Genomic DNA, 20599 nt, shown 5'->3' with positions numbered 1-20599 from the left:
GACGATGTGTGACATCAACTGCAAAATTAACTTTTATCCCAGTCACAAGTTTAGCCGTGTATATGTTGTGTATGATGTTTAAATAGTGAATTAGTGGGAGGGAGATTTGTTTGGAAGGTGTAACTCACATTCTGGTTGTAGGCTAGCGGGTTAGCTAGCAAGAAGCTACAGCGTGTAGCATGCCGCTGGACTCTCAGCTCAAACTTTCGCTCAGAGTAAGTGCCAGTAAATGCCGATCGCCATTTCCTCCTCCCGTCCGTGAAGCTTTTTCAAACTGCTCATGTGTCTGATTACATGTTTTTTCCTGTAACTGTAAGGGAACACAGTTTAAAAAAAATTGTAATCTGATTACGTAACGGCGGTACATGTATTTCGTTGCTCCCCAAGCCTGTCTATAATTAGTTGTTACTTGACAGTAGTACACCCAAAGATTGCCCTGTGTGAAGACTTGCTAAAATGAGGTACCTCTGATTAATTGTGTAGTGTTTGTTGTCATAATGTAAACAGTATGCTAAAGAGGACTTTGTAAATGTCATTTTTAATTGGACCAGGTAGTGTATTGCATGATTTTCCACACTTTGTGGAAAACCAGAAACGTAAATGTTTCATACACTAATTTTGAAAATGGTGCGTGATTTGCGCAAGTGTGGTGCCAAAGTATTAAGTCCCATTTATTCTGATGCACCTAAATTCAATTTAGTACAGTATCCTGTGAAGCCCTCAGAGGTTTGTTAGAGAACATTATTGAATATATATCACCTTACAACCAAAGGACATAGTTGATCAGGGGTACAGTAGAAAATGAAAACAGGATTATGTTTGTTTTTCTTTTTTTAAAAACCCCAAGGTTTGAACATATTACCAAGCACTATTCAGTCCATCCATCCATTCATGTTTATTCTCGCTTGTCCTCATAAGGGTCGTGGGTGAGTTTGAGCATCTCCCAACTGACTACACCCTGGTCTGGTCAACATATAGACAACCTACCATTCACTCACACACCTATGGACGATTTCAGCTCAGTTAGTCTCATGTGTGTTTTTGGAATGTTGTAAGCCATGGTACAAGGAGAAATCCCACAACAGAACAGGGAGAGCTTACAAACTCTACATATGAGTGCCTGAGATATGCAAGTTTTGAAACTAAAAGCTCTTGACTGTGCAGCAGACGTGCTAACCACTAGCCTTCATGTTCCCCATGGAAATATATACAAACTAATACATTTATAATGCTGCACATTTCAAAAACTAAGTTTCAGATTTGGTTGCATTGTGTTTCAGGTAAAGAGGTGTTCATTTTGTACGCCAAATGGAATGAACAGATCCAGCAGTCCTTTGAGCCAAGTTTCTGGGTGTCCGGTGAGCCAATGGACCCCAATGAGAAGCATTCTGACCTTGTACACAAAAAAGGCATCTATAAGGACAGTTATGGAGCATCTAGCCCCTGGTGTGACTACCAACTCAGACCAAACTTTGCTATTGCCATGGTCGTGGTAAGTTGGTAATGCTACGATTATAATACACTTAGTATTAAGTACTGACAGAGCTGGGCGGGGGGGTTCCTTTTCTTTTCATGACAGGCTCCAGAACTGTTTACCGTGCAAAGAGCCTGGAAAGCTCTTGAATTGGCTGAGGAGAAATTACTGGGACCCCTTGGAATGAAAACCCTTGACCCTGAGTAATACATCTTTCTCATTTCTCCATACCCAAAAAAATTTTTTTAAGTGGGGATCATAACAATCAAATGGCAAAATATAATGTAGTGTGAGAGTTAAGGGGTAAATCAACCCAAAAAACATTTCTTGACAATAATATCTTCTATGCAGCCTAACTAGTCTGAATACGGAATTCTGATTAATATTGCGTTAGTGGAATATGAGTTAAGCAGCAAAACCCAACAGTTTTTGTGAATATCGTTTTGCCACTTGATGTCAAGTGAAAATGACATCACAGTTGCTCAGGTCTCAGGTAACAACCAATCACAACTCAGCTTCAGAAAGCAGGAGAGCTTTGATTGGTCGTGAAACTTTTTGAGTAACTGTGATGTTATCTTCAGTCAACAGCAAGTGGCAAAATAGCCACCCCCTGAGATGGATAAAAATGGTTCGATTTTGCTTCATAACTCATATTCAACAAATGTAATATTAATCAGAATGTCATGTTTAGACTAGTGAGGTCACATATAAACATATCGTTGTCAAGAAATTTTCAAGGTTGACTTCACATTAATGATGCAATATCAGTATTTTGTCCCATCCTGATGAACACATACACTTTCAATGCCATGTTTTTGTGATCTACACAAATGAGGCAAAACTAACCCTAAGAATATGCATATAACTTAAAGGGTTCACCAATTCCGGCCGTCAAGGTTTGGAATCCTGCAGGTTTTAGATGTTTCCGCCTACCAACACATCTGATACTACAGATCAGGATTGTTATCAGGCATGATGATGAGCTGATTATATGAATCTAGTGGGCGGAAACAACTAAAACCTGGAGTACTCCGGACCTCGAGGACCGGAATTGGTGAACACCGATGGTCCTATAATATAAATACAAAAAATGCAGTAAACTTACAGTACATTAACTCTTTATGTCTATGTGCCAAACTATGAAGGAAAAGCCATCAAAAGCATTAGAACATATAAACAAAAATATTGACCTTTAAAACTTCCAACAGCTCATTGTTTTGTTTTTACTGTGGTTGTATTTTTAAATCTGCTTCCTTATTGTGTGTATTTGCAGTGATATGGTCTACTGCGGTGTGTATGACAATGCACTGGACAATGACAACTATAACGTGGCAAGGGGCTTCAACTACCATCAAGGACCGGTGAGAAAGCCAATTTGAGTTTGATGATTGGTAGTGACAGTGACGGACGATGACAGTCATTGTTTAAAACTTAGGGTGAATGACATAATATTTTTTTGTTGTCAACTATATATTTTTTTACATGATTTTACAAAACATCCTCAGATTTCTGAAGAAGATTTTGCATTTTTTTCACTTTTAAATTCATCCTGTGGGCCAGATTAAAGTGCTTAGCGGGCTGAGGCCCGTAGGTTGTTTGTTGGATAGCACTGGACGAGTCGACGAATCAGTTCAGCTCTTATTTCACACTCGTGTGTTTGTCCAGGAATGGCTTTGGCCTGTTGGCTACTTCTTGCGTGCTAAACTGTACTTCGCCAGAAAGCTTGGCGAAAAAACCTACGCCGAGACGGTGACCCTGGTCAAAAATGTTCTTTCACGACACTATACTCATCTGGAAAGGTAGGAATGTTACATACATGAAAATGATGCTCGTTTCAATTTGTATTTTATTTTGAATGTGAATTTCCGCATCTTATTGTGGGCATAGTCATGGAAAAGACATCATGGAGAACATTAATCTGTGACCAATTGTTGCTTTCCACCTTTTCCTAAACTTTTTTCGACCTCTATCTATAGGTCTCCATGGAAAGGTCTGCCAGAGTTAACTAATGAGAATGGCCAGTACTGCCCATTTAGCTGTGAGACACAAGCATGGTCTTTGGCTACTCTGCTGGAAGTGTTGTATGACTTCTAGAAAACTTCTGCAAGGCCCTTTCCAATGCCTCTTTTACGCTTAGATGAATGTGTTGAATTGTCAAGCCACTGAAATTTATTGCATGTTGAAATTAATTTGAAAGAAGTGTCATACTCGTCGTACAAGTGTTTCTCATTAAATAAAACACGTCATTTTTAATACAGTTAGGTGATTTAAATCCACACAAAATGTAAACTTAAAGCAGTACATTTAATTAATATGGGGTGGTTACACTATTGCACTTTGGACAAAATTGTATTGATTGTTGCGAATGATCGCGTGAATTTGGCAGCTTCACACAAAGTGTCAAATGTATGTGTGTAGGGTGGCTAGTTCAACACTCGACTCACTGCGTTTGCCCATTTGAAGGGAAATCAGTTGTCGCTGTCCCAGAACATGGCAAAGAAGTTGCGATGCATCTAATGACCTGACTGCAAAGCCACAATGACTGAACGCTCACCTGACATTTTTCCTCCTCTGGGGATTTTTGTATAAAAGAGACAGGTGACCACTGCACCAGCCACCAATTTGCTGGGAAAGCAGTGCAACAGAATAGAATAGAATAGAATAGAAACGCCTTTTGGGGTGTAAAGCTGAGTTTGTTAAAAAAATAATAATTTTGAATACAACTATCAATAAAGTAAAACTAATAACTATGCTAATAAGAAATTAAATTATGCTGTGCAAATAGTGAGGCACAGTGGATTAATGTTATGTGTACAGGTAGCAGCGGAATCAGCAATCGTTTTAAATGTAAAGACAAAAGAAGCAGCCATAAGGGATAAGTGTGTTAATTGTGAGTTTGTGCAACAAAGGTGACAGACAGACAGCTAGACTAACAGTCAGACCAACGGTCAATTTAGTGTTTTTGGACAGTGAGAGGAAGCAGAAAGATCATGCAAGCGAAAGGATAAATATTCATGCACAAGGGCAAAAATCGAGGATTCACATGATGACGGGCAAAGAATGCAGAATATCTTACAATTGTGCAACATTACCATGATGCTGATAGCTTTGTACCATACTAGAGGTATGTACATGATTTAAAAAATAAAAAGAAAAAAATGAATATAACAAATATTGCAAACCACAATCACCTGCCAAGTTTGGATCATATGTCCTCATCATTCGTGTCCCTTGTTGTTCTTGTCTCACTTTTGCTGTTATTTTTAACTGTAAGCCAAGTAACTACTAGTCATTTGTAGCACCTTTTGTTATGTTCACACACTGTTCATTACTGGAAAAAGTCAGCCTAGTGCATCTGCACTGTACTGTATTGACTAATTCATTAAAAACGTGATACATGCTAATCTGTTGCCAATTTTTCATTCATATAATGGTATTCCTCTAGCCAAGGTACTTTTAGCATGCTAGACAAAATACTCCAGTTTGCACATTTTTCTTATGCTCCTTAGCTGGCCCACTTTTCATCGACACATTCTCCTGTCCAGAGTTTTGACACACCCACCATGTGTAACCAGGGAATTATTATGTTTTCATTTTCACACACCAAAGATGCGCGGTTTATTGAAGGCTAGTGTAAATCATGGAGTATGCTCTCTTCTTTTTTTTTGAGATATGAATGTCTTTGGAGTACACGGGGGAAAAGCTAACACACTTAAAATATGACAATACTGTACGTAGTTGAGACCCCCCCCCCCCCCCCCTCCTCCCTTTTATGTGGTACTGTACAACGGTACAGTCGACACCTGCATATTTGGGTATTTTTGAAATCCATTTTTTCCCTAAAATATTTTAAGTATTTTTTGGAAGTGGGCGGTCGGGAAATTTTTGAGATTTTTTTTCTCTAGGTTTTGGAAAATGTGGACAGTGTCTGTAGCTTCCCAGCCTTTAAAATAAAATAATCTATCTGACTATTATATCTTTGTCCATTATCTTCAGTGCCGGCCTGTAGCTCTATACAATTTACATAAAAGGAGCTCTTGGTTTACTTAGCCAATTGTTCCACGCAAATGTTCAGTAGGGTGCTATAAATTTGTATTGAACGGCCACAAATTGGCATTGTATGCACATATAATATTGTTTCTACAGGTATTTTCTTTAAGTGTGATATGTGCCGCTTTTTTAACTTTGCACATCAACACATCCAAATGTCTTTTGCATTCAGTCCTTTGCATTCTTCTGCTTCAGTCGCATGAGCACAAAATACAAATTCAAGAGCTGATGTCAGCTACAACTCGTGCCCACGCTCCACGCAGACTGATCATTGTCCTTTGCGCTTTCATTTTGTTGTCACAACGGCCCTTCGTCAGGCCCGCCCCTAACACATTTACGGATATTACTGTATTACGTATGATCGCAGGCGACATGACCAACTTCAATAAATGGCCTTTTTGTCTCATGTATTATTATTATTTATTTATTTCATTTTTTTATTTTCAATTTTTTTTTTAAACTACGAAACCAGTCTGGCCTGGACGACGCTCCATTTCAGAAGGTGGCGGTAATGCGCATTTGAGCTTCCTGAGCACCGGTCGAGACAAAAGGAGGAGGAGAAGAAGAAAGCCTCCTCGGCTGGTACTCCTCGGCCATATTGCATACACTGAAACGGACTGTGTTCCATCGACCTGTACCGTGAAGTAAGTACGGAGACGTTGTTATTGTAGACAATTTACGAGTGTTATTGGATGTATGTTCGTGTTGTCTGTGTTTTGTGTGGCTATTTACAACCGTCAAAACGTTGGAATTAATGTTTGGAATTCATACTTGTGGTGGTAGGGTTGGAGGGTTAATTAGGTCGGACACTACTGTTGTTATTTTCCATGTCACTACGACTAGCTAACTCTTCGGCACGTTTGTGATGCTGACGTTTTATTTGAAAGCATTTTGATGTTTTTAGTGGCCTGTTAAATATAACACGATTCAGTCGATGTTTCCTCGGGCTTCTTGTTAGATGATTACGACTCCAATAGTTGGACCAGGAAGAATTGGCCTAATGGCGAAGAAGGTTAGCATTAGCCTTCCATTTTAATATTACTGAGGCTGAGATGGGGGTAAAAGGTTTGAAAAAAATAATGTAGTTCTGATTCCCTACATCATTGTTTTAAATACGATCTAATTTGAGCCCCCCCCCCCCCCCCCATGTCATAATTTGTATTCTATTACAATGAACAAAATCAGATTTGTTATAAATACATATTTTGGTCTTTAGGTGAGGTTTACGCTAAAATAAATTAAATATATATATATTCTGCTATGTTAGTTTGTGCTGTCACCGTGACAACTGATAAAGCTTAAACACGTACACAACACACAGTCACCATCATACCGATACGAAATGACTGAGCTCAGTGAAAGCTAAGTGTATTTCAGACAGATAAAAAGGTCATAATACAGAAGGATGTGGAAAGTGCAGTTTTATTGATTAGAACTTACTGTCAGTTGTTTGTCATTGGCTGGCTTCACTTGTCAATAAAGGGCATGCATGAAATGAGGTTTGTTGCTGGCTGGCAAAGCATAAAATGAATGTTTGGGAATGTACATCCTTACCATTTTTATACTTTGCGGTATCAGTATTTTAAATGTTCATATCTAGTAGATATTGATGTAGTAATGGGTTATCGTTCAGTCCTACAGCTTACATTAGGTAAACAAAGACCCACACAAAATTCATAACATGGATGCTGCATATTAAGGATATTATTTATTAGCATTTCATTGGTCTTTAGTTACCATCCTAACTACATCTGTAAATGTTGATTGTTTTACAGCAATGACTCAAACCGTTCAGACCAATGGGGTTCAACCCCTGAGTAAGACGTGGGAGTTGAGCCTTTATGAACTACAGAGGACTCCTCAGGTAAAATGTTTTTTACTACATCATTAATTTCTAAGTTGTGTAAAAGGATGAGATGTAACCAGAATGTCCGCATTTTTCCAGCTTTTCTATCTAAGATTGCTAACTAACTATGTTGTATGTTGCTTTAGGAAGCTATAACAGATGGGTTGGAGATTGCAGTTTCGCCCAGGTCATTACACAGTGAACTAATGTGTCCTATCTGTCTGGATATGCTGAAAAACACAATGACAACCAAAGAATGCCTGCACCGTTTCTGTGCTGATTGCATTATCACAGCTTTGCGATCTGGGTAAGTATGATTTGTATGTGAGTGTTTTTAAACAATTGTTCTTATTTGTTATTTCAGTGTACGGTAAGTCTTGCTATTCGCTAGGGATAGGGATAGACACCTGCCACATATAGTAAAAACAAGTACTATATATATATAAACAAAGAAGTTTAGAATTGGGATGCACCGATATGAAAATTCTTGGCTGATGCGGAAAACTGAAAATGAGAAATTCTATGCTGAAAACCAAAACACACAAAGACATTATAACGCTGTACCTTAAAAAAAATCTAAGAGAAAAATCCTTGGCTGGATCATTTTCTGCACTTTGCCAAAATTGTCCAAGGCTATGTTCATACTGCAGGTCAATTCCATTTTTTTTTAACAAATGTGTCATGTATCTGATTTTTATGCCAATGTAAATTATTGGCAATTTTCTATTGTCTTTTGCCATTTGTTGATAAAATTTGTATTTTGTATAGAACACACAATAATTGAAGTTGTTATTGTTGAGATAAACCATGTGTTTAACCATTTTTTTTCCTTCTTTTTTGAGAGCTCAGTATTGTTCATTCGGTAATCTTACAGATTCAACATGTCATCATCATTTCTCATTAAAAAAAAATATATTTATTTATTTATTTATTTATTTATTGTGCATGCGTGTGAGTTTGTGCTCATTAATTCACCTAAAACCTATTAAAAATCCCATACCCTTCACCTAAACCGAAGACTTCAGAATCCTGCTAGAGTTGTGAGGTTGTCAGTAGACCGGAGGAAGGATCAAAGAAAAGAAAGAAAAGTGAAATCCAGCACCGACCAGACACCACCTACTACCCATAGGGTTACAAACCAAAATCTTTCACCAATTCCAGAAACATCTAAATTCCAACAAATTAAGGAGACCTCAAAAGACCAAAGGAAAGACTGAAGGAAGGAAGGAAGGATAGATGAAGCAGAGTGAGATCCACAGACATCAACCTCCGCCGTCGACCCTGGCCAGGACAGGCCAAGCACAACCCCCGGGCCCCGCAGTGGCAACCGGCCGGAGAGCAAATCCAGGAGCCCGGATTCCCCCCGACACGGCCCGCAGCCCAAACCCAACGCAGCAGAACGGGCCACGACAGGCCCACCAGGCACCCCACCGACCCACAGCCCCCGCCCCTCAACCACACCCGCCACTCTCCACAACCCAGCCCCCGCCACCCCCAGACACCCCCCAACAAGCCGCCTCAAGATCATCAGTTTGCGTTCATTGAGGACTATAGAAATCTGAGAATATTTACTGTTGTAAGGCTAAAATTCAAAGGATTTGAACTGTTGTAAATTTAAAAAGTCTCTAAATGACTAATTGATTATCAAGAATAATTATTGATTAATTTGATAATTGATAAGTTCCCGGGTAATAGATTACTCATTGCACCACTATTATTTTTTATACAGCAAATTTATTTTCTTTGTCTTGTGATATTTGTGATTTTTAGCAATAAAGAATGTCCTACGTGTCGCAAGAAGTTGGTTTCCAAGAGGTCGCTGCGTCCAGACCCTAATTTCGATGCCCTGATAAGTAAGTTTCCTATACAATACTTGTTTATTTTGTTGACTGCCGTTATCATTTCTGCAATTTCTTGAACTCGAATGACCTATTCAATAAAATATCATGTTTCAGATCTCATCACAGTACAGATACAGCGCTTATTAAAATACTAAATGATATAGGATTGAACACTTACAGAAGAAAGATCAACTCTAGTCTTATTGGATCTCAGTGCAGCATTTTGATACAGTAAATCATAATATATTGTTGGACAGGTTGGAAACTTGGATAGGACTAAATGGAACACTCGTAAAATGATTCAGGTCCTACTTGGAAGCATGGAGTTATTTTGTAACCATTAGAAGTTTGGCCCCTCAAGGGTCAGTCCTGGGACCCCTGTTAAATCTGTATATGCTACCCTTTTGGACAAATTCTTCAGGCTTTTAAAATTTTGGATGAGTTGTAGGGCCAAATTTATCTGACACGGCATGGTTGCTTCTTAATTAGAATGATTTCCCCACAATGAAAATCGATTGCAAACCCCTGGAATGTAATGCAGGTCGGCGGATGTCCATTTGGTTACATTGTTGTCATCCACGACTGTACTTTTCTAATTATAATGTTTACATTATTGCTATGGACAAATATGCAGACTCATTTGCATGTTTCACTGCCATTTGAGTAGTACCTGCTGAGTTCTTGCACCAATCTTTGATTCCTTATTTTTGCTTTGCGTTAACCCTAGAAGGACGTTCCTCTGAATGAGTTTGTCAACAAGCAAAAATAAAGAAATACTTGTGGTATATTGTTTAGTGATCCTCAAGAAGCAGTCTTAAACGGCGAGAAAAATAATTTAAGTTCTTCTTTTGATTTATCCCATTAGGTAAAATTTACCCCAGCCGGGATGAGTATGAAGCACACCAGGAAAGAGTGTTGGCCCGCATTAGCAAACATAACAACCAGCAAGCACTTTCCCACAGCATAGAGGAAGGTCTGAAGATACAGGCTATGACCAGGTAAACCAGTTTCTCACATGCATTCACGTAGACTCCCATATTCAGACAAAGCCATACAGTACCGTTTGTTTCCTCCACCTTTTATTAGACTTGCCTTTGCTCAGCAAGTGTGTGTGTGTAAAGAAAACAGAACATGGCACATTGTTCTATTTGGACAGGAAATAACTGGGGATGCACAAAATTTATCGAACCAATACAATATCTGCTGATTTGGGAAAAGATGGTACATTTTATCCGATGAAAAGGAAGAAACAAGAAGTTATGTCTTCAGAAAAATCACTACTATGCCCAGTGCAGTTAAAGCATTAATATTGTAGCGTCTGTGAATGTTTAGGCCAAGTGGTGAACTTAACTACTCTTTAACCAATTAAGGCCTAAAGTGCCTGACAAAACATGTCTCTAAAACCTATGGGTGACGTTAGTCACCCCCCAAAACCTGAAGTTTTCCTGGAAATTCAACAATATTATAAATCTCAGCTCCTGAAGCAGATAGAAACATAATTCTAAAAACATTTCAGAGCTTACACCTGTGGCGTTAATACAAACATAAGTGTATTATTATAAACCTTCAATATATATATTTTTTAAATCAACAAGCAAATGTTGCATGTGCTATATATATATATATATATATATATATATATATATATATATATATATATATATTTATATTTACCTTTACCTTCAACACTGGAGCGCAGTTGTAATAACCTCGGAGAATCGAGTGGTAATTGGGCTGTTTGTCGTCCATTCCGTTTCAAAGCCGATAAAATTTTCAACACCCTCATTATCTACAATATATTTCTTAACAATATGCCACTGTCGACTGGTTCCACTGATTTGAAGACCACCCGCGCCGTCGCCAATCACGTCATTTATTTCATAACTCGCGCAAATCTGCGTAAGCCATAAATGCTCAAATAAAATTCCAGGACATGCTACGAGGCCCACGTCACCCTCTCGTGCACATTCTGCTGCATTTCATTGGCTAAGAGACCAAGAATTGTTCGAAACAAAATGACTTTTCCACGCTTCCGGGTTTAAAGGGAGAAGAGCGCAGGTGCGCTCCCGGCTTAAACGGTAGAAACGTGTTTGCGCGCTCTCTGCCTTAAAGGGGCCAATTTGCAACAGTTATTGTTGACCGTAATCACGCCAAAATACAACTTGATAACGTGCGTTTTATGTTAGCCATTTCATATTATAAATGTTTGTCCTGTGATGAGTGTCTTTGCTACTGTTATTGTCATCAACAGAAAATGACCACAAATATATGCATGTTTATGAAAATAAGCATTTGAAAGAAAAATAAAACATTTGCTGTTATAGATCAGAGCGACTAAAATATCAGTTTTTCATCACTACAGCCTAGATTTGTTGCTCTCCTGGATGCACAAACTGCAGATAATATGAAGTTTTGAACACTATATTAAATATAACAATATCAATTTATCGGCATCGGCCATGCAAAGCAGGAAATCATCGGTATCGGTTGAAATTTTTCATATTGTGCATCAATATAAATAATACAAACTGTATAAATAATTATTTCCAGCTAAATCTACAATATTTTTTAAATAAGTTAATATTTTTTTTAAACCTCTACTTTGCTCAATTATATTTCTGAAGTAGTATTTAAACTTCAAAAATGTGACTGGCACTCTTGCAAAGACATGCTGGAAAGTGGGATTGCCTGGGTCAGATACTCTGAAAATGTGTGCTGAACTGAACTGCCCTGTACTGTAATGTTGGTGAAAACACTGTTTATATACTGCACACTACTAATTGCATTCCTTTATTGTCAGACTGCAGCGTGGTAAAAGACAAACGGTGGAGAATGGTAGTGGAGCTGAAGATAATGGAGACTCCTCACACTGCAGTAATGCGTCTGTCCACAGCAATCAGGTAATTCCTAATCGACAGCACATCATAATACTTTATGATCCCAAAGGAAAATTACATTTTTACTCTGCTCTATACTTGGTAGCGCTGGGTCATTAATCTAAACTTAATAGTAATTTTGGTTTTGGCTCCTCTTTATCATAAAAACATTAAGCATTGGGGTGGCTCAGTGGTAGCGTGGTCATCTCGCATCCCGGAGGTTGTGGGTTCGACCCCATTTTCCATTAGTATGTCAATGTAAAATCACATTGACATACTAATGGAAAATTAGCATTGATTTTAGAGTTATATTCCTTTATTCACGCATAAAGACAGGTAATGTAACAATACTAAAAAGCATATTCTACACTAGACAGGGAGAAACCTTAAAGTTTGGGTCCTGAACTGCCGATCATTATTTCACTTTACATGAAAATAGGGGCAACAGCCATTGTGCCACCGTAGTGCCTCCTGTCCATTTAACAATTCTTAAAACATGTGTGGGTGAAAAATATGGTTATTTTAACACCCCAATTTGCATCAATATTGCAACATGCACCTTTAAAGTAATAATTCTCACTTTAATCACAGAATTCTGACTTTAAAGTGAGAATTGTCAGAATTCTCACTTTAAAATGAGAATAATAGTAGCATTTATAAGTGAGAATTCTGAGAATAAAGTGAGAATCCTGCCAACCTTTTTCTTTCTCTTTTCACTGGCCTCAATCCTCTTCCGTAGTTTACCTTATGCCTGACCAGGAGTCAAAATATTTAATGACCGCTTCTGATGTTTTTTTTTAACGAGGCTGTTAATGTCAAACAAACGATTGGAAAATGTAATTAATCTCAATACGGAATTTTGATTTGAAGTTGGACCGCTGTTCAATGATGAGGAACCGCAGTAGTAAAAAATTGCGCTTATATTTTCAATTAAAGCCAAGCGTCTACACTTCAGTTGCATCTTAACGATCCTTATCAGTTGCAAGAGTGTACAGCTAAATTATGCAAGATCTCAGCTTCTTCTTTTTTTTCCCCCCATACTAACTATGAATGTGACACAATCCCCCAGGAGGCTGGTCCAAGCATAAAGCGCACCAAGACAAGTGATGACAGTGGACTTGACATGGACAATGCTGCTGAGAACGGAGGAGGCGACTCTGTGATTGACAGCGGTGCCAGCGAAATAGAATTGGTTTTCAGGCCTCATCCCACACTCATGGAAAAGGATGACGGTCACAACAGGTAAATCAAAACTTAATGGGCCAGCTCCCCGTACAGGGAATATACCTAGTTCTAGATTAAGTCATATTTACCAACTCAGTGGCCTTGTGGTAGAGTGTCCGCCCTGAGACTGGGAGGTTGTGGGTTCAATCCCTGGCCAGGTCATACCAAAGACTATAAAAATGGGACCCATTGTCTCCCTGCTTGACGCTCAGTATAAAGGGTTGGAATTGGGGGGATTAGATCACCATGTGATTCCCATTCGCAATCATTGCTGCTCACCGCTCCCTCAGGGGATGGGTCAAATGCGGAGAACGAATTTCGCCCCCACTTAGTTGGGTGTGACAATCAGTGGAATTTACCTTTACCTTATTTTAATTAAGGATTTACTGAAATGGCTTTCTCAGACATGGATTAGAATAGTCTCAGACGAGTCCTAGTCTTGAGTTAACTGAGATTAAATTAGGCCGGCCAGGGGCAACCGGGGTTTCTACAACATTCCTAAGAAATCAATCACTAATGAGCTGTTTTAATAACCGGCCTGTGGACATGTTAATGATAATTGTTTCTGTTTGTATCGATGTAGTGTGGAGTTTGTTCCTCGCTACATAAAGACATCTGGAAACGCAACAGTGGACCACCTGTCAAAATACTTGGCTGTCCGTCTGGCCTTGGAGGAGCTTCGAAGAAACACAGAGGCCAATCCTGTGAATGTGGAGGCAGCTTCAGAGAAACAGTACACCATCTACATACCTACTGCTGGAAACCAGTTCACCGTGAGTACATATGCATATTTATATATATCAAGGCACCACTGTGTATATATTAGGACTGTGTGATAGGACAGAAAAAAAGAATAGTAATATTAATTGTTATAGTATTACTAATTTGAAGACACAACTACAAATGTTGTTATCATAATAGGTCATTATGTGCTGCATTTTATTTATTAATTTATTTAATTAATTAAGGTATTGAAAGTGACACCGTTGCCATTTTTTGACACCCCCGGGATACCGTTTTACCGCCAACCCTAGTAGCCAAGATTCAATGCAAGCTCTATCAAAGGGTGTAAAAATGCAGTCAGTTTGTCTTATAAGACTGCAGAAATTGAACAATGTCACACCAGGCTTTATTAAAGAAAGTGTTTAATTGATTCAATAAGTTCCCTAATCAGATAGGGTTCGTCATTTGTGTATTTATGGTGTTTCTAAATTTCTAAATTCTCTCTGCAGGTTCTGAATGGTTCTTTCTCTTTGGAGCTGGTCAGCGAAAAATACTGGAAGGTGAACAAACCCATGGAACTTTACTTTGCCCCTACTAAAGAACATAAGTAAAGCAAATATAAGCAGCTTCAGTCATCACCCCCACCACCAAATTTTGCATTTCAGTTATGCAGATTTTCGCTCTTCATGTGCCAGCCAGGCCCCTAACACTCTGAACTAGCAGGGGTCCACTGTATTGGCATTTACTTCTCTCAATTCCCCTTAAAAATTAGTGTATAGTTTGATCAATGAATGACCGATTGCCTGATCTAACATGTTGTCGCATTATTCCATGTGTAGTCAGTCGATCACTCCTTCAGTGTGCCGTTTTTGTTGTGTTCTTGTGTTACTGTTAAACTTCTTAAGCTCAATTATATTGTATTCCTTAAAAAAAACTTAAAAAAAAAACATTTTCATCTGATGTTTAAGTGCCATTTTGTAACATTAAAACTGACTTCCAAAATGTTGTACAGTATTTTGTGACGGGCAGTTGCCATGTCTTCCGAGCGAGTAGTTATCTCGCGCGGCGCATGCATGTTACGCGGCATGTGATTGGCAGACACAAGGAATCACGAACTTCAGAGAAACTTCTGACGGGCAAACAGCTTAGAAGTTAACACGCTCCCCTCACCTTTGTAAACATTCTTCCACCTGCTCCCTGCTTTGACTGCAGATCACATCATCTGCAAACAATGTGGTCCATGAGGATTCTAGCCTATCTACTATTGCAAAGGGGTTTAGCGCCTCACCACTGTTCTGTTCGAACATCCTTCTGTTACTCCAGACTTCCTCGCAGTGCCACCAACCGTCGCGTAACCCTGTCATAGTCTTTCTCTAGATCGACAAAGACACAATGCAGCTCCTTTTCTCTGTACTTATTCATCAACACTCTCAAGGCAAATAATGCATCATTGGTACTTTTCCTAGGCATGAAACATCACTACTCTAACGGTATGTCATCAGGGCCAACTCCGTTTAAATTTTTCACCCTTTTTAACATCTTCCCTACCAATTATGGTTTCTTCCCGTTCCTCTCATTTTTCTCATTCAACTCAAAGTATTTCATCTATCCAGCACATTACTGGCACCAGTCAATACATTTCCATCTGTAAAGCCAATCACCATATGACCCTAACCTTGCTGCACACCCTTTCAATCTTTGGCCAACCAGTAAAGATCTGTACCGTCTAACCTGCCATAGGCCTTTTCTACCTCCGCGTTTGCTCTACGTCTGAACTCCTTAGTCCTCTCAATAATGTTGAAACCCGAGGTTTTACATACAATAAATAAAAAGATTCACACACACATCCTTCATTATCTGACATGAAATCAGACTAAATTTCTTTAAGGTTAATTATATAAGGGATTATAAAAAATATATATATTTTTGCTAAATGCTAGATAAATGTATTTAAGGCAATTTTCATTACTTTTCAAAGTCTGAAATTTACATACGTTAAGATTTGGGGGAAGCTTCTGATGGGTTTACAGATAAACCTGTGCATTCACACACACTTCTTTAGGTGGCAGAGTGGTCAACTTGTGGGTTCGGTCCCATGCCATTGTGAACACGTTGACGTATCCTTCCTTGAGCAAGATCTTGAACCCCCAGTTGCTCCTGATGCTGAATGAGTAATCTAATGTAAAGCGCTTTGAGGGCCTTGTAAGGTAGAAAAGCGCCTATTCAAATGAAGTACTATTTACTATTCGTATTGTTCCAATGGGGAAGTTAATGACACCAGCCACATTACCAGGATAGATTAAGTCTGGTTCATCATTTGGGTGTAGTTTCCAGATGCCGTATCGCACAGGAAGGAGACAGATTCTGCGTCATAAAGATGAACGTGCTTTGGTACAAAATGGGCATATCAACCCCAATACATTGTGAAGATGCTGGCTGAAGCTGGTAAGTGTCATTATTATCCAACCAACAAGTATTGACAAAATAGACAGTTTGACTTATTTGTAAATGTTTATAAATACATTTGATCACAGACATAAAATTCAATGAGTCTTACAGAACTCCATTAAAACATTTAGCTAAATGCAGATCTTCATCCATTTCTGTTATACTGCTGCCTTCATTGCTATGACAATCATCAGTTCGATGCCCTAGTTTTTGCCACTGCTCAGACACAATTGATTTCTTCTTCTTTGTCGCAAGCTTCTCCTCTTTGTCCAGTAGTTTTTGGTGTTTGTTTTTCATCACAGTTGTTTGGATGTTCCGATAAAACCTGGAAAATAGAAATTGTTAGTTATTGTAACTGTGTCTATGTTTCCATTTACATTCACAAAACCCCATTTCAGAAAAGTGAACCAACACCACACTCACCTTTCAACTCGTCTTAAATTCTCTTCCATCTTTTGATTGGCTATCCCGATTAAGAAATCTATATACTCATGTGAAACCAAGACCTTGCCTTGGTTACTGAGCGGAACCTCCAGGCTATGGGTACAGCGGACTGCCTACGTATAAAAAAACACAACAGATTAAACGTGAAACATGAGACCTGTTTTATTCAACACACATAAGTCTGAAATAAAACTAAATATATTTAGGCAAGTCATACTTTAAAAATGTGAGTTGGGAAACAAGTGGGGAGCAATTCGTTACACTTTACATTTTTCTTTATACAAAGCCCAATGTGAAGCTATTACATTCTAGCTACAACCTTACACAATAATTTGCACAAATCAAAATTGGAGTTTACAATTTTCAAACTGCAATCAAAATTTAAATGTAGACTCCTCAGTGAGTCACAATCTTCTGGCGCCCACAAAATACAGTGCTGCAGGTGGCAGTGCTGAGCTCCTTTGGGGAAATGCGCTCTTCCCAAGGATTTTATGGTAAATGGACTGTATTTATATAGAGCTTTAACTACACCATATGGTGCACAAAGCGCTTTACAATTAAGCCTCACATTCACACACTCATACACCAATGGTCGACTGTTGCCATGCAAGGCGCTGCCAGGTCCACTGGGAGCAAATCGGGGTTCAGTGTCTTGCTCAAGGACACTTTGACACTTGAACGTCTGCATTTGGAATAAAGGCACAAACTCTGGAAGGTGGAAGGCGTGTGTTACGGTTGTGCTATTGCAAAAGCGACGCAGGTATGTATTAAGAATATTGTTTAAAAAAAAATGATAACAGGTGGGCGCGTCAATGAATTTTGAGCGTCCGTCATTCGGCTATCGTCAACAGTTGGGACACCCTTCCGTCGCTCGTCAATATTTCAAGCCGGACCGTCAATTGTGAAGGAAAATGAGTGTCCGTCATTGACGGATTGACAGACCTTTCGTCAGTATTGACGGAATGCCCACCTCTGTTCGATACTGTATCATGACAGGCTTACTGTATTATAACCTTTGCTCTACAGTATAGGGTAATACAAGCAATTGTGTCATTGTATTTAGAAACTTGACAGTACCATGATGATCTTCCCGGTTTTGCTTAAAGTGATACCAGAGTTCCTGAAGCCAGACTGGACAGCCGCTGAAAGCTAAACAACAGAAAAGAGACTTTAATGGAACAAAATATTTGAAATTAGAAAAAAAGTTAATCATACATTTTCTGTGTGTTTGTCGACTTAGTTTTTTTGCTGACAGGACATTGACGGACAGACGCACGGTGCCATTTACTGAAAAGTAACCGTGCCATCACCATGTCCAATCTAAAACACTGATGCCACCTAGCGGCAGAATAATTACATGCACATTTAGCTCAATACAAATCAATGACTAAATGTTTTGCTATCCTTTTAACAGTATAGTAATATATCTTTTTAACTTCATATAACTATGAATTACTATAAAATTACTGTATCGAGCTAAAAGATACAACAATATTTGCATATTTGTCCACTTTGATGCAAATAGGATTAAAAAAATTTTATTTTTTTAAATACTGTTTGTACATTCTAAACAAATATAAAATATGAGATTAATCGCAAGTTATCAAAAATAATGATAATAATAATAATTAGAAATCGACAGACCTAATTTCAAGTATGACTTAGACATCTGGTGGAATGTTGGTATTGTTGTAAGGTTTAGTTTATTGATAGTGTTTTTTTCTTCTTCATCTATTTGAGATGACCGGTTTTGTGGATGGTCATTAAATGCACCTTGTACACCATCAAAATTGAAAGTACTAAATACCAGGATGTGCGTTTAATGACTTTACACTGTTTGTGTAAAGTTCTTTGCAAAAACCCTGTTACTCACCATTAACCGTGCATCCTCTAGTGTCCTACACTGAACATGGAGCACAAATGGCTCAAACTTCAGCACAGCACTTCCACAAGAGCTGGCCAGAGCAGACATCTGGAAAGCAAAATCGGTAAGGTAGTAATCGGCACATTCAAGCAGTCACATCATTGAGTTAATGACATATTGAAAAAAGATCCTCACCACGTCATCAAATTTGCATTTCGTATGTGAGACAAACAGCCAGACAAGGTTCTTCTTCTGTACAACACAGCTTTCGGGAGCCTAAAACAGAGAAATAACCCAAGACAAGGGATAGGATATACCAGGTTGTTAAACAGAAGATTTGTAAATGGCATTTTCTTTTTCTTGAGTGTATCGCTGACTCTACGGTTCGTTAAAAAAAATAATAATAATAATACGGCTCTTTATAAGTGATCTGATCGTGATCATTTGGCTCAACCCACCCCCATTAATAAGTGCTAGCCTGCTTAAGTGAATTTAGCCTTTTCAAACTTTTTTTTTAGCAGTTTGATGTGATTTACAGGCAAAATAAGTCAATTCACTACACTTGAGAAGGTGGCGTTGAAATTATGATACTAAAATATGAGATTGTTGTTCCTAAACAGTTGATATTACTGAGACCTTATAAAACTAAAGACCTATGCTGAGGATTTTTTTTTTTTAATCAAGGTCACACGTCGCACCACATGACATTTTTATGGGCTACAATTCAATCAAAAACATAAAACCGCCTAATTAAATCATTCATTATTAATGTATATAAATTAACATCATTAATGTTTGACTGGGTGCAGTATTCTTATTTAGTGTAGTTCAAAATTGACACATTGAAAAACATTGTGCTTTAGTGACGCGTTTACATTTGGACAGTATAGTTGAACATTCCTATTTTATATTTTGGCCTTTTGTACAATTTTTGGCTACTCTTACCCACCTCTGATGATGATTTCAAGAACGATACACCCCAGTTCCCTTCTGGCCTACTATGACGACACTGTCATTTTTGTATTTAAGTAAAGAAAATTGCACATAACGTTATGCAGTAATGTTTCAAAACAAAACAACAAGTCGCTCACCGTGTCAATGATTGTTATGCGTCCAGAGCATGAACTGGTGGTGAAATACTCCTCGTAGCTATTGAGTAAAGACACTAAGTGCACAATGTCTTCGTCTACGTTTCCCTTTTTACTAAGGTCACATTTATTGAGACACCGTTTCTTCCACTCACTGAAGCTTTTCTCCATTTGTGAAGTTTGTAAAGGATCCCCAAAACAGCATTGATGAAAGGTATCGTCGACTTCCTCTTGCTTGAATGGATGTTCGAATTAGAAACCTGCGTTCAGGTGTAATACCGCCACCTGCCAGACTGGAGTGTCATCGGCAGAAAGGCACGATAAAGAAAGAAAAAAGCCAAAGAGCGGAACTTTTATTTTCTATACGAGAACTTTATGACAATAACATGATTATACGTGTTTCTTGAAAATGTGTAATTAACTAACTCAGAATTGTGATTGTTGCAGGCACTTCAAAGGGAGGCAGACGTGTGCTGACTATTATTTAATATTTGAATGTGATTGTTTAATTCCAAATACAACACCTTTGCAACACCTGTGCCTTCACATTATCTAAGGTTTTGTTGTTGTTGTTTTTAACTGCCGCTTTTTAAATTATGCCCAACCCCCTGCAATTTACAGGTAACATTCATTATTAGCTATCCCTTTAATTGCCCCGTACAGAAAAGTGTCTAGGGGTGACACACATTGTAACAGCAATCTAATGTCTCGTGTTGTAGAC

General features: G+C 38.4%; 3 protein-coding genes across 5 annotated transcripts in view; 2 read left to right on the top strand and 1 right to left on the bottom strand.

Moving 5' to 3' along the window:
* The window catches only part of LOC144043063 (glycogen debranching enzyme-like), a 35423-nt gene extending 30545 nt beyond the window's left edge, over positions 1–4878 (top strand). For both annotated transcript variants that reach the window (XM_077556300.1, XM_077556299.1), the window contains exons 31-35: positions 1281–1492; positions 1580–1677; positions 2748–2835; positions 3140–3273; positions 3451–4878. In XM_077556300.1, coding sequence (XP_077412426.1) covers positions 1281–1492; positions 1580–1677; positions 2748–2835; positions 3140–3273; positions 3451–3568 — 650 coding nt within the window. In that variant the 3' untranslated portion in view covers positions 3569–4878. The remainder of the gene's footprint in view (positions 1–1280; positions 1493–1579; positions 1678–2747; positions 2836–3139; positions 3274–3450) is intronic.
* A 1074-nt stretch (positions 4879–5952) lies between these two features.
* rnf2 (ring finger protein 2) lies at positions 5953–15036 on the top strand. Of its 2 annotated transcripts, none has more exons than XM_077556302.1 (9): positions 5953–6168; positions 7300–7388; positions 7517–7677; positions 9141–9223; positions 10077–10209; positions 12012–12111; positions 13160–13329; positions 13895–14084; positions 14544–15036. In XM_077556302.1, the coding sequence occupies exons 2-9, from the start codon at positions 7302–7304 to the stop codon at positions 14643–14645; spliced, it is 1026 nt and encodes a 341-aa protein (XP_077412428.1). In that variant the 5' UTR covers positions 5953–6168; positions 7300–7301; the 3' UTR covers positions 14646–15036. The 2 variants fall into 2 exon arrangements, with proteins under 2 accessions (XP_077412428.1, XP_077412427.1); XM_077556301.1 differs by having other exon boundaries at positions 5962–6168; positions 13157–13329.
* Positions 15037–16526: 1490 nt separating this feature from the next.
* Positions 16527–20153, bottom strand: tyw3 (tRNA-yW synthesizing protein 3 homolog (S. cerevisiae)). Its single transcript, XM_077558308.1, has 6 exons — positions 19882–20153; positions 18986–19066; positions 18800–18898; positions 18004–18075; positions 16906–17039; positions 16527–16807 (listed from the first exon to the last, which is right to left on the bottom strand). Exons 1-6 carry the CDS (start codon positions 20047–20049, stop codon positions 16588–16590), a joined length of 774 nt encoding a protein of 257 aa, XP_077414434.1. The 5' UTR covers positions 20050–20153; the 3' UTR covers positions 16527–16587.
* Positions 20154–20599: the final 446 nt, after the last annotated feature.

The sequence above is a fragment of the Vanacampus margaritifer genome, chromosome 2 (assembly GCF_051991255.1).
Source record: "Vanacampus margaritifer isolate UIUO_Vmar chromosome 2, RoL_Vmar_1.0, whole genome shotgun sequence".
Lineage (NCBI taxonomy): Eukaryota > Metazoa > Chordata > Actinopteri > Syngnathiformes > Syngnathidae > Vanacampus > Vanacampus margaritifer.
Note: the sequence above shows the minus strand (reverse complement) of the source record. Positions and strands in the feature narration are given on the sequence as shown.